This window comes from Corapipo altera, unplaced genomic scaffold, assembly GCF_003945725.1.
Source record: "Corapipo altera isolate COAL_440 unplaced genomic scaffold, ASM394572v1 131388, whole genome shotgun sequence".
Classification (NCBI taxonomy): Eukaryota; Metazoa; Chordata; class Aves; order Passeriformes; family Pipridae; genus Corapipo; species Corapipo altera.
In genome coordinates this window covers 14,042-27,200 of record NW_020885142.1, presented here as the reverse complement: position 1 = coordinate 27,200, position 13,159 = coordinate 14,042, and the positions used below count along the sequence as shown (strand labels likewise).

The 13,159-nt window shown below is 57.7% G+C and overlaps 1 protein-coding gene across 1 annotated transcript; it reads left to right on the top strand.

Moving 5' to 3' along the window:
- The first annotated feature begins 7,133 nt into the window (after nucleotides 1-7,133).
- LOC113960531 (zinc finger protein 501-like) lies at nucleotides 7,134-10,798 on the top strand. The gene is made up of 3 exons (XM_027670143.1): nucleotides 7,134-7,418; nucleotides 9,040-9,118; nucleotides 9,307-10,798. The coding sequence occupies exons 2-3, from the start codon at nucleotides 9,067-9,069 to the stop codon at nucleotides 10,563-10,565; spliced, it is 1,311 nt and encodes a 436-aa protein (XP_027525944.1). The 5' UTR covers nucleotides 7,134-7,418; nucleotides 9,040-9,066; the 3' UTR covers nucleotides 10,566-10,798.
- The last annotated feature ends 2,361 nt before the right edge of the window (nucleotides 10,799-13,159 follow it).

The window sequence follows — 13,159 nt, the reverse complement described above, 5'->3', positions numbered from 1 at the left end:
GGATCCTGGGAAGGGCTGAAGGGTCAATGGGCCAGGACTGTCCCTATGGGGCTGAGGGGTCCCTATGGGCCCCAGGACTGTCTCTGCAAGGCCAATGGATCCCTATTGGGCCCAGGAGCCCTATAGGTCCCTATGGGGCCAAAAGGTTCCTATAGGGCCCAGGACTGCCCCTATAGAGCCAAGGGGTCCCTATAGGGCCCAGAACCGTCCCTGTGGGGCCGAGGGATCTCTATGAGGTGAAAGGCACCCCCTTCCCCCCCACTTTGGGGGTCCCTCCCCTTATTTTGGGGTCCCCTCCTGTCTGGGCTCTGGCCCCTCCTCTTTTATTTTGGGGTCCCCCATTTAAGGGTCTCCCTTTTTTGGGCTCCTCCCCTCACACCTTTTTGGGGTGACAGCCCCAGTTTATGACCCCTCCCCTTTTGTTTGGGGGGTCCCCGTCCCTCATTTCTCCCCCCTACCCCCCAGTTTGGGGTCTCTCCCGCCCATTTTGGGGTCTCAGGCCCCATTTTTGGGGTCTCCCCCCAATTTTTGGGTCTCCTCCCCCATTTTTGGGGTCTCAGGCCCCATTTTGGGGTCCCCCCTCCTCATATTGGGGTCCCCCCCCATTTTGAGGTCCCTCTTCATTTTGGCGTTCCCCCCTATTTTTGAATCCTCATCTAGGGGGCTTTCCACCCCATTTTGCCCCCCCCCTTCACTTTATTCCCCTCCTCCCCCCATTTTTTCCCCTCTATTTCTGGGTCCCCCTTCCCATTTGGGGGAGGGGCCACCTCCCATTTTGGGTCTCCCTTACCCCATTTTGGGGGCTTTCCACCCCATTTTGGGGTCCCCCTCCATTTTGAGAGCCCTCCCCCATTTTGGGGGATTTCCACTCTATTTTGGGGTCCCCCCTTTCACTTTATCCCCCCCCTCATTTCTTCCTCCCCCTATTTCTGGGTCCCTACTCCCATTTTGGGGGGTCCCCCTCCCATTTTGGGGGTCCCAACCCTCCATTTTGGAGGGTATCTCCGTTTCGGGGGGGTCTCACACACCATCGGGGGGGGGACACACCCCAAATTTACTGCACGGACACCACGGCACAGAACCAACCACGACATGAGAGGGGGGCCCACGTGGGGCGGGGGGCGTGCGGGGGGTGAGAGACTCCAGAATTCCCCCCCAACCCCCCCTTTACAACATGAACCCACCACAGACCCGGGGGGGGAGCGGCGACCACCTCTCACCTCCCTAAAAACTCCCCTCCCACCCTGGAGGGGTGGGAGAGGACACGGGGGGGGGGAAAGGCCTTTTTCCCATCATGCAACACTTCGCACCCCCCTTTGCACCTGAAAATTCCCCTCCACACACTCCCGTCCCCCCCCCGAGCTCCCTTATGGCTTTTGGTCGGATTTGGGGGGGAGGTTCAGGAGGGTTTTGGGGGGGAGGCAGGGGGTGTTTTGGGGGGGTCTGGCAACCCCCGGCCCCCCCTAAGTGAGGGTGATGAAGGCCGAGGCCTTCTCCTTCAGCTGCTTTTCTCCCTCAGCACGTCCCGTGTCACAGCTGCTGGGCTTGCACCGCCTGTGCCAGGGGTAGAACCATCCCTGTAAGGTCACTTGATCTGATCTGTCACAAACGCCGTGAAAACGTGGAACAAAAGCGTTCTCACAGCAGTGACTGTCCCCCTGGACTCAGCACTGGGGAGGCCACAGGTCAAGTTCTGCGTCCAGTTCTGGACCCCTCAGTTTAGGAAGGACATTGAGGTGCTGCAGCAGGTCCAGAGAAGGGCAACTGTCCTTGGAGGTGTTTAAGAAACAACTGGATGTGGCACTTGGTGCCATGGTCTGGTTGACACGGTGGTGTTGGGTCATAGGTTGGACTTGATGATCTTAGAGGTCTTTTCCAACCTAATTAATTCTGTGAGTCTGTGAACTGGGATATACTGGGAACAAGTGGGATCACTCTGGAGGTGACTGGGATCATACTGGGAGCAACTAGGACCCTAGTGGGGGTGACTGGGAGTGGCTGTGAGCAACTGGGATCATGCTGGAAGCTACTGGGAGCAATCAGGAGTGAGTGGGACCACACTGGGGGCAACTGGGATATAGTGGGAGAGACCAAGAGTGACTAGGATCATACTGGGACTGACTGGGAGCATACTGGGAGTGACTGAGAGCATGCTGAGGTCAACTGGGACATACTGGGAGAGACTGGGAGTGACAGGGATCATACTGGGAGCTAGTGGAGTCATAGTAGGGGTGAAGGGGAGCAACTGGAACCACGCTGGGGCAACTGGGATCATACTGGGAACAGGTGGGCCTGTGCTGGGGTCATCCTGGGATCATACTGTGAGCAACTTGGACTATAAAGGGGACAACTGGGAGTGACTGGATGTGCAGTGGGGTAACTGGGATTGACTGGGACCATGGTGGGGGAGGACTGGGATCATACTTGGATTAACAGGGTCTGTGCTGGAGGCAACTGGGAGGAACTGGGACCATGCAGGGAGAAACTGCAATCATACTGGGATCATACTGGGATCCCCACGGCCCTCCAAGCACCCCCTAATCCCATTCAGAGTCCACCCAGGACCCCACCCAACCCCTTTTCTGGGGGACTTCTCTGGGCACTGGTGGTGCTGGGAGCCCCCCTGGCTGTGGGTGAGGAGCTCTCGGGTGAGCGGGGGATGGGAAGGGGGAGGTCAGTGGGAAAAGGGGGGTCAGAGGGGACAAAAGGGGTGTGGGACCCCAAACCGAGTGGGAGGGGAGTGGGACCCCCCACAAGTGGGGAATGTGTGGGATCAGGGCACTGCTTTGGGGCGATGCTGGGAATTCCAGTGGACTAAAAGACAAACTCCAGGCGCTGTTTCCAAAGGAACCCAAATGAAAGGGGGACGCCAGAAAGATGGGCGGACAAGTCCCAGAATGGAACTCTGTGTGTGCAGCCTCATTTTTTCCTTCAGTGCCCATCTTTGGTAGCCCCAACATGAAACCTCTTCTCCGGGACACTCTCCCAGTGCCCGCCACCAACAGAGGTGGGAAGTGCCGGCATTCATCCTGTGGGAATGGGACAGCGGAGCCCCCGGCACAGAAATCTGCAGAGCCCTGTAGGAACAACAGGGCAGGGAATTTCCCAAGAGCACAGGCTTTACTGGAAGATTTTACAACAGATCTTGAATGCAGCAGGACAGAAGGTTATGGCTGAGCAATAGGGATGAGCAATGAACATTTCCTTTGATGCAGCCATGAAGAGTAACAGAACCTGATGTAGGGACAAAGGGACAATATTCTATTTCAATTTGGACACCTTGAAAATGCATCTTTTAGACTTATTGGAGGACGTCTTCAGGGAGAAGGAGGATGTATTCCCTGCTGTTTGTATCTGCTCTGCTGCTCAGCCTATTGATAAACCCACTGATGGAGCTTTAGGGCCTCTGCTGAGGGCTCTGTCTTCTACCTTGACTCCTGGCAATCTCCCTCTGTGGGGGGTCTCTCTCCTGCTTTTAATGGTGCTCATTTACCTCCTACGGGGGGTTTTCCGCCCCGTCCTTCCTCATGGCGCTTTTGGGAAACAGGGCTGCTTTTGCCTGCAGCCGCGCCGAAGCCACACCAGGGCTGGATGCCTGAAGAATGGACACACAGCCCTGGAACCATTGGATCTCCTGGATAATTGAAGTGCCTCTAACGGAAGGTGCACGGCCTGCTTGCCCCTCCCGCTGAGCACCAGCTCCATCTCCTGCTCCTGCCCCTGCCCAGCGGCTTTCCAGAAATCCAGGGCTCGGTGTGGATTGAATGCTATGGCAAGGGACAAGATAAAGTTGCTTTGCTTCCACCCTTGGTGTCTCAGTGTTTGTGATTTTGGGAATCCTCATGAACCTGGAACAATGGCAGATTATCTGTTGTGGTAAGATATGTACCTGGAGATTGTTTTGATATGTGTTTAAATCTTCCTTGAAAATACAACTGATAGAAAACAATGTAAAAAAAAAGATAAGAAAAAAACGAAAAAAAGAAAATAAAAAGAGAAGAAGGAAGAAAAAGAGAAAAAAGGAGAAGAAAGAGAAGAAAAGGAAGAAAAAACAGGAAAAAATAAGAAAAGAAGAAAAAAGAAAAAACAAAATAAGATAAAAGAAAAAAAACAAGATAAAAGAAAAAAGGAAAGAAAAAAGAAGAAAGGGGAAAAAAAGAAAGAAGAAACAAAAAAGCAACAAAAAGAGAAAGAAAACAGAGGAAAAAAAAAGTAGGCAGAAAAACAAAAAAACCAAAAACGTCCTGTTGTCACTCCGGTCAAATGCAAATGGCCGCAATGACCCCCAAGACTACAACTCCCGTGGTGCCCCGCGCAGAGCGGGGGCGTGGCGCTTGGCGGATAGGGGTCGTGACCGCGCGCTGATTGGCTGTGGCAGGGGCCTGTAACGGCGTTGCGCGCGCAGAGCGCCATGTTGGCTTCCGGGAGAACATGGCGACGGCGAGGGTTGCGCTACACTGTGTGAGCTGGCGGGGCCTGCGGGAGAGCGGGGCTCTGGGGATCCCCTCGGGGGCTGCGGGGAGCGCGAATGCAAGTGGAAAGGCTGGAAGACTCGGGAGGGTTTAGCCAAGGGGTTCGGGGGTTCCCGAGGGTCAGAGCGCAGGCCTGGAACCAGCGGGGGGGGGGGGGGGGGGGGGGGGGGTTTTCACAACCCCCCCCCCCTCCCCCGGCGCGCCCCCGGGGGGGGCATGAGGGAACTTCAACTCCCATGAGGCTCTGCGCTGTCCGCCATTACCTCTCCCGCCACAGCGCTCCGGCCGGCCCGGCGAACCGACCCCAAGGAAAGGGGATCTTAATGCCCCTCCCGAACCCCAGAGACCCCCAACACTCAGCGCACAGAGACTTCACATGGAAGGGGTCCCGGGGGTCCCCTAAAGCCCAGCAGTGGGGTTCAGGGGATCTCCCAGCCCCCAGGGGAGAGGTCCTGGGGGTGCCCCCCAAAGTGCGGGAGGGTTATGTACCACATCCGGGTAAGGGGATCCCAGTGCCCCCAGTATATCCCAGTGGCCCTCAGTACGGCCCAGTAACCCCCTCAGTGACCAGCCAGTGTGTCCCAGTGACCTCCTACTGTATGGCACAGTGATCCTGCAGTGAGCACCCAGTAACCCCCAGTATGGCCCAGTAACCTGCCAGTGTCCCCCCGTGTGTCCTGGTAATCCTCCGGTAACCCCCCAGTCCCTCCCAGTTCCTCCTGGTTCCCCCCAGTGTGTCCCAGTATCCCCCAGTAATCACCCAGTGCCCCCCAAAGCCCCCCAACTGTCCCGAATGTGTCCCCAGATGCCCTTGGCCTTTCTGTGACTGTGGGGGGGACGTTTCTGTGCTCAGAGGGTCCAGGAGGGGCTCCTGGGGTGAGATGGAGGGTTGGGGACATAAGAGATGGGGTTTGGGGACAGTGGGGACAGTGGGGAGGAGTTTCAGACAGTGAAATTGGGGGTGTCAAGGGGGGAATTGGGGCCATGGGGAGGCCCTGGGGAAAATGGAGACACCAGGGAGGTCTTGGGAGTTAAGGAGGGAACTGGGGACACAAAGAGGGTCTTAGGGACACCAGGGGGTCTCAGGACTCACCTGCTGGTGGTACTGCCCATCCTCTTCCCCCCAGGCCCATTTAACCCCCTCAAATGTTCCCCAACCCCCTTTTCCATTTAATCATCTCCCCCTACAGATCCATTTGACCCCCCCAATGACCTCAAGACCTTTTAACTCTCCCAAATGCACCCAAAGCCCCCCAAAACCCCCAAATTCCCATCCAACACCCCCAGATCCCCCCAGATCTTCCCCAGCTCCCCCCTCAAATCCCTTCCAACCCCCGCCAAGAGGGATCACCTGGCACCCTGGGACAGGAACACAGTGGGCTGTACTGGGGGCACTGGGCTGTACTGGGAGGGCACTGGGGGGGCCTCAGGTGTCCCAGGACAACGTGGCCCAGCTCCAGGAGAGATCTGGGGAGCAATGAGGAGGTACTGGTCTGTATGCTCTGTGCTGGTCTGTCCTGGTCTGTACCCCCAGTCCCCAAAGCCCCTCCCCAGCTCCCCCAGGAACCTCCTGGACCCCAAAGCCCCCCAGGCCCCTGACTTGGTCCTGCTGCCCCTTGAGCATCTGCAGCTGCTGCAGAACCAGGCATTTCATCAGCAAATGTGCAGCTGACACCAAGCTGGGGGTGTGTTGATGTGCTGAAGGCAGGAGGGCTCTGCAGAGGGACCTGGCCAAGCTGGATCCATGGGCTGATTCCAGGGGGATGAGGTTCAAGCAGGCCAAGGGCCGGGTCCTGCCCTTTGGCCACAAGAAGCCCCGTCAGCCCCCCGGGCTGGGGCCAGAGTGTCTGGAGAGCAGGCAGGCAGAAAGGGAGCTGGGAGTGTGGATGGACAGGAAGCTGAAGAGGAAGCAGAGTGTGGCCAGGTGGCCAAGAGGGCCAATGGATAATGGCCTGTCTGAGGAAGAGTGTGTCAGCAGGAGCAGGGCAGTGATTGTTGGGCTGGAGTGAGCGCTGCTGAGGCCACCCCTGGAGTGCTGTGTCCAGCTCTGGCCCCTGAGTTGAGGAAGGCCCTGGAGGGGCTGGAGCAGGTGCAGAGAAGAGCAGCGAGGCTGGGGAAGGGAGTGGAGCACAAGTGGGGTGAGGAGAGGCTGAGGGAGCTGGGGGTGTTGAGGCTGGAGAAGAGGAGGCTCAGGGGAGACCTCCTGACTCTCTGCAAGTCCCTGCCAGGAGGTTGGAGCCAGGTGGGGGTGGGGCTGTTGTGCCAGGAAGCAGCAGTAGGACAAGAGGGCTGGGTCTTGAGCTGTGCCAGGGGAGGTTTAGGTTGGATATTGGGAAGCAATTTTTTGCGGAGAGAGTAATGAGGCCTTGGAATGGGCTGGGCAGGGAGGGGGTGGAGTCAGCGTCCCTGGAGGTGTTGAAGGTGAGAGTGGATGTGGCCTCAGTGCCATGGTCTGGGAAGCACAGCGGGGTTGGATCAAGGGTTGGACTTCATGATCTTGGAGGTCTTTTCCAATGTGGCTGATTCTGTGATTCTCTGATTGCCTTTCCTATGGCAGCCCATGCTTGAGGCTCTATCCCCAGGGTGACAGAGATGTCTGTCCATATCTGTCTCCAAGGTTAGTGTGTAAATGTGTGTTGCTAGAAAAGCAGGCTAAGTTCTGGGATGATTGTAGAAGGAGAAGGAAGCCCAGAGGCCAGTGCAAGCAGGCAGCCCTGAGCTTGCACATGATGTCCCCTCCCTGCAGGTTCCTGTCCTTGAGCCCAGGCCCTGAGGTGAGGCTGAGAAGTGGCGCGGAGGTGAGGCCAGAGCTGTCCCTGAGGTGAGGCTGAGAATAAGTGCAAGGCAGAGGTGCTGCTGAGGAAGGAGAGCCCCGTGGTGGGGAAGAGACAGAAGCTGTGTTTGCCCATCCCCGAGCAGGTGCTGTGTCCATCCCCTGTGTGCCAGGTGAGCTGGGGCTTTGCTGCAGAGCTGCGGGCGCTGATTTGAGCGGCTGCAAGTGCTGAGCTGGTGGCACCCAGGAACACAAACTGTGCCTGGCCACGGAGCCTGCAAGGAGGAGCAGAGACAGCGGTGTCAGTGTGGGGGGCCAGGTTGTCCCTGTGCCTTCCCCTGCAGGCCCTGGCTGTCCCTGCTGGGCCCCTGTCCATCCCCATCAGGTCCCTGCCTGTCCCCCCCGGGCTGAGCTCCCCCCAGGAAGTGCCGTGGAGCTGAAGCTGCTGCCATCCCCCCCTGCAGCCGCTGCCCCAGCCAAGGGAGCAGCAAAGGCAGGGCCAGGAGCAGAGGCAGCAGCAGGGGAGCCCTGGGGGGGGCCGGGAAGCTCTTGTGTGGGGCAGGAAAGAGGCGCTGGGCACGAGGCCGGGGCTGTGCTGAGCAGGCCCAGCCCTCACATCCCCCCAGCCAACGCCGGCTGCCCGGGGGGCTTGGGAGGGACCCCCATCCCGTGTGCCCCACACTGAGCTGGCAGAGAGAGAGCCAAGGGACAGGGCCACGGGCAGGGTCACGGGTGAGGGACAGGCAGGGCCATTGCAGGGCCACGGTGAGGGCACAGCCTGTGGCAGCAGAGCTGCCCAGGGCCGGGGGCAGCCGGGGGTGTTGGTACCAGGCAGTGCTGGGGCTGAGCAGAGCACGAGGCCTCTTGCAGAGCCCTGGAGCAGCCTCCCACTTGCCAGCCCTGCCCTGGTGGGGTGACACTGTCCCCTCCCTACAGGACACTCCCCCCGAAATCTTTGGTGGGGCCTTTTGTGTATATTCCTGGTTGCTGATTCCTGCTGGGGACCTGAGGGCTCCTCTGCAATCCCATCCATGTGGCACAATCTCCTCTGCAGAGCTTGACTCCCTGCAGACTTTGCAGGGAAATCTGTGCTGGCAGCCCGAGTATGTCCTGACCCCCTGCACTCCCCTCAGGATATTTGGGATGAGTTCCCCCTTCCCGGGCACCCGCGGGATGAGAGGGGAGGCGCTTGTTTTCCTGCTGCTCCTGTTCCTGCTCTGCTCCTGTCCCTGCCCTTCCTGCCACTGTCGGGTGAGCGGAGCGGCCATGATGGGAAAGGGGCAAGAGAAGCGACCCAGGAACCTGAAACGGGGGAGCAGAGAAGGGGAAACCTGGACAGCTGGAACCCTTGGGATCCCTGGGACAACAAGGTGGAGAACCTGGAGAGGGGGAATGTCTGGGAACGTGGCACCCCGAAGACGAGAGTCAGAGGAGAAGAGACCATTGGGACCGCAACACTTCCAGCATCCATAAGTGGGATCCCCAGCATCCCAGACAGGGGAGACTCTCTGAACTCCAGTTGGGAGAGATGAAAGAGGGACAACTTCTGGGAGAGATTTTTTGGGCTAATCTTCATATTCTGGAGTATTTTTAGCTGAATTTCAACTTTTTGCATTTTGAGGACCTAAGGGCTATTTCTGTGGGTTTTTTACCTGAATGTTGGTGGTTTGGGTTTTTTTGGGCTGAATCTTGGTGTTTTGGAGGTTTTTATGATGCCAGGTGAGTTCTAGAGATGGACTCAGGCAGGAGGAACTCCCAAGCCAACGCACTCAGCCCTTGTTTTCCCCCCATCAGGATTTGTCCTTCCCAAAGCTTGGGCGGATGGAGGAGGAGGCTGCGAGGAAGAGGAAGATGCCTTGGGCCCCCCAGGCAGGTGAGGAGGAAGTCAGTGGCCCTTTGGGCAGGTGTTGTGCTGGCTCTGTCAGCCGAGCATGGCCCCGGCTGCAGGACAACCCCGCTGCCGCCGCCGTCCTGCCGGGGCCGGAGTTGGGGGGATGTCCTTGGCCTTCCCTGTGGGCCGGAGGCAAATCCCCTCCCTGTCCTTCTTGCTTCCTGCCCCAGGCCCCGAGCTGAGGACGGAGAGCCCGGAGGACAAATCCCCCCGTGAGACCCTGGTGGGAGAGGCCGTTTTGAAGGGCTCCACGGCACAGGAAGGCAGCGGGGAGGAAGAGGCTCAGAGATCCCCCCACAGGAGGGGCTCCAAAGCCATCCCAGGGTGCTCTGAGGAGGAAAGACCCAGCCTGTGCTGGGAAGGCGGCCAGAGCTTGAGGGGGAGCTCCAGCCTGGTGGTCCCTGAGCAGCCTCCCAGCAGGGAGAAACCCTTCCGGTGCTTAGAATGTGGGAAGAGCTTCAGGCAGAGCTCCAGCCTCCTCACCCACCAGCACATCCACACTGGGGAACGGCCCTACACGTGTGGGGAGTGTGGGAAGAGCTTCAGTGACAGGTCCACTCTCCACACCCACCGTCGCATCCACACTGGTGAACGGCCCTATACGTGTGGGGAATGTGGGAAGAGCTTCGGGAACAGCTCCCACCTCTGCACCCACCAGCGCATCCACACTGAGGAACGGCCCTACACGTGTGGGGAATGTGGGAAGAGTTTCAGGCACAGCTCCACCCTTCGCACCCACGAGCGCATCCACACTGGGGAATTGCCCTACACGTGTGGGGAATGTGGGAAGAGCTTCAACCAGAGCTCCGGGCTCCGCACCCACCAGCGCATTCACAACAGGGAGAGGCCCTATAAGTGTGGGGAATGTGGGAAGAGCTTCAGCCAAAGCTCCACCCTGTACACCCACCAGCGCATCCACTCTGGGGAACGGCCCTACAAGTGCTCGGAATGTGGGAAGAGGTTTAAAATCAGCTCACATTTCCTCGTGCATGAGCAGACACACACTGATGAGAGGCCCTTCCACTGCACTGACTGCGGGAAGGGCTTCAAGAAGAACTCCACCCTTGTCACCCACCAGCACATCCACACTGGAGAGAGGCCCTACAAGTGTGGGGAGTGTGGGAAGAGCTTCAGGCACAGCTCCAACCTCCGCATCCACCAGCGAATCCACACCAAGGAACGGCCATACAAGTGTGGGGAGTGTGGGAAGAGGTTTCAGACCACCTCAGATCTCCTCGTGCATGAGCGGACACACACGGATGAGAGGCCCTTCCGCTGCACCGACTGCGGGAAGGGCTTCAACCAGAACTCCCACCTCGTCACCCACCGGCGCATCCACACCGGGGAGAGGCCCTACAAGTGTGGGGAGTGTGGGAAGAGCTTCGCCCAGAGCGGACACTTGACCAAACACCAACAGACCCACCGGTAAGGGAAACCCTACCAGTGCCCAGACTGAGGGAAGAGCTTCGGCCGCTGCTTCCACCCCGAATGAAGCCCCTGATGGTGAGGCAACCCCTGGAGTCCAGTGACTGTCAGTCCATCCCTTCCTACCAGAAAGGGCCAGTCCCCTTTCCCAGGGGCAGCTTCTTCCAACAGAACCCTTCTTGAGGGTTGTGTGGAAATTCCTGCCTTGGCTGGGGACCCCCCCAAGGTCACTGCTGGAGGTTGAGAGCAATCTCCCTGTGAATGTTGGTCTGGGGGAGTTCCATCCATCTCTAATTAAGAATTATTGCTTTTGTTTCAGCTTTAGTAGAATTGCTTCAACAATTACTTTAGTGTAGAGCACTGTCCTGTCTTATCCTGTACTCTTCGTAGTTTTGATGTTTCTGTTGTGCAGTAAATAATTCTGATTAAGATCTTTTGTCTGATCACTTATAACTGATGCCTTAAGCCCCTATTAGCTTTTATTTTTCTAATTTTTGTAAGCCTTATAAGTTTTATACGTAGTAGAAGTAGATTTTAAAAACAGCAGCCCTCACTCCCTTTCCCTGTAGTACAAATAGTTTACACATTCCTTAACCCTCTTACCCCATTCTATGCTCCCCATATCAAATCTGCCCCTGAATTCAGTGGCAGTGTTTAGTCTCTTATCAAGGCAAGGCCTACGCTGTTTAGAGAACAACCATATCAGGACCTGAATAACCAAACAGAGTCAAGAACTAGGTGACTATGTACCCTTTGTGCTCTGAAGATGGTGAAGATGATGAAGGAAAGACCCCCAGACCCAATTCTCAGGAGGTGGACCTGGGGCGCATCAGAGCAAAGGCTACAGGGTGGATACACTTGAGATTGGATGGATGGTTTTATAAAATGTAACATCTCGGGCACAGAGGCGTGCGTCGTGTAACACCTATTGCTTTGGCACAATTAAACCCTTTCCTTATCTCACCCCTAATTAACTGCTCCTGAGTTATTTTTTAGCATCAACATTCCACGGCATCATAACCCTAAATAAATTCATTTCTATCAGTAGATCTGATTTGCCATCATTAAAACCTGGGGGACAAAAGTGTTTTAGTCACACCTCTGTAATTCCTCTAAATATAAAATGTTGGCAAGATTCAAGGCTGAGATTGGATCCAGCAGCCCCCAGCACCCCACAGTAAGTTGGGAGCTCAGGGGAACCACTCCCTTTCCCAAAACCTGATTTCCAAAGACCCCCATGTGACTGCCGGACCCACCAGACCACCCTTCCTTTTCCGTCCTTCTCCCTGTTCCTCCCACTTTTCCGTGGTCCTCTCAATCCCCAGCCCAACCAGGATCACTTTTGGGGTCCCAACCCCCACTTTTTGCCCCCCTTCCCACCCCTTCCACATCATCCCCCCACTCCCCAGCCCCCTCATGCTCAGTTTGGGGGTCCCACCCTCCCCTTTCCCCACTCTTCTGACCTCTCCCACCCATTTCCCATCATCCCCCAAACCTCAGTGCCCCTCCAATTTTGGGGGGTCCCACTCCCCTCCCACTCAGTTTGGGGTCCCACCACCCCTTTTGTCCCCTCTGACCCCCCTTTCCCACCGATCTCCCCTTCCCACACCCCACTCACCCGAGAACTCCTCACCCGCAGCTGGGGGGGCTCCCAGCACCACCAGTGCCCAGAGAAGTCCCCCAGGAAAGGGGTTGGGTGGGGTCCTGGGTGGGCTTTGAGTGGGTTTGGGGCTCCTTGAGGGGCTGTGTGGGGGTTTTGGGGAACAACCCAGCACCTTTTGGGGTGAGCTGGGTGCTTTATTGAGGGGCAGGTGCTCTCCCAAAGCCCCTCCAGAGCGGGTTGACACAGGGGGGACACAGGGGGGTCCCCATTCCCAATCCATCCTAGGGCCAGTTCTGCCCCCCCCAAACTCGGCTCTACCACACGGAGACCCTCCAAGCCCCTCCCCCACTGCCCCCCAATAACTGGGACTGGGGAGAACTGGGAAACTTTACTGGGATCACTGGGAGCAGCCGAGGGAGGAAGAGTGACAGCAGGGGAGAGAGGGACACATGACCCCCCCAAAATCTTCACGGGGATGGAGGGGGTCCAGCCTGGGCCTGAGGCCCCGGGGAGGGGCTGTGGCCGCCGCCGGCTCAGGAGCTCTGTGGGGAGAGAAAAGGGGGTGACACCGGGGTGGGGGGTCCCCGGGGGGACACAGACGCTCTGGGGGGACACACGACCCCCTGAGACCCCCCTCACCTTCTGGCGCAGGTAGAAGCTGAGCCCCAGCGCCAGGGAGACGAAGCCCAAGAGGAAGCCCCCGGCCCCTCCTTGGCAGCAATTCCTCAGGCTGATGGAGCCCAGCAGGGCCGGGGCCGCCGGCGGTGTCCGATCCCGGCAGGAAGAGGGGAGGGCCCGGCGGGGTCTGATAGAAATAAATCAAGGCAGAGCTCTCTCTTTCCTTTACCCCCTGAGCAGTGACCATCAAGAGCTGTCCCTGCTTCACAGGAGAAACTGCACACACTTCAACAAAGTCTGTGGAAGAATCTGCTCTAGGAAAGTTGGCCCTGGGCTTTTATGCTTATCCAGTGATGGATGGCCAGTCACATCTTCCC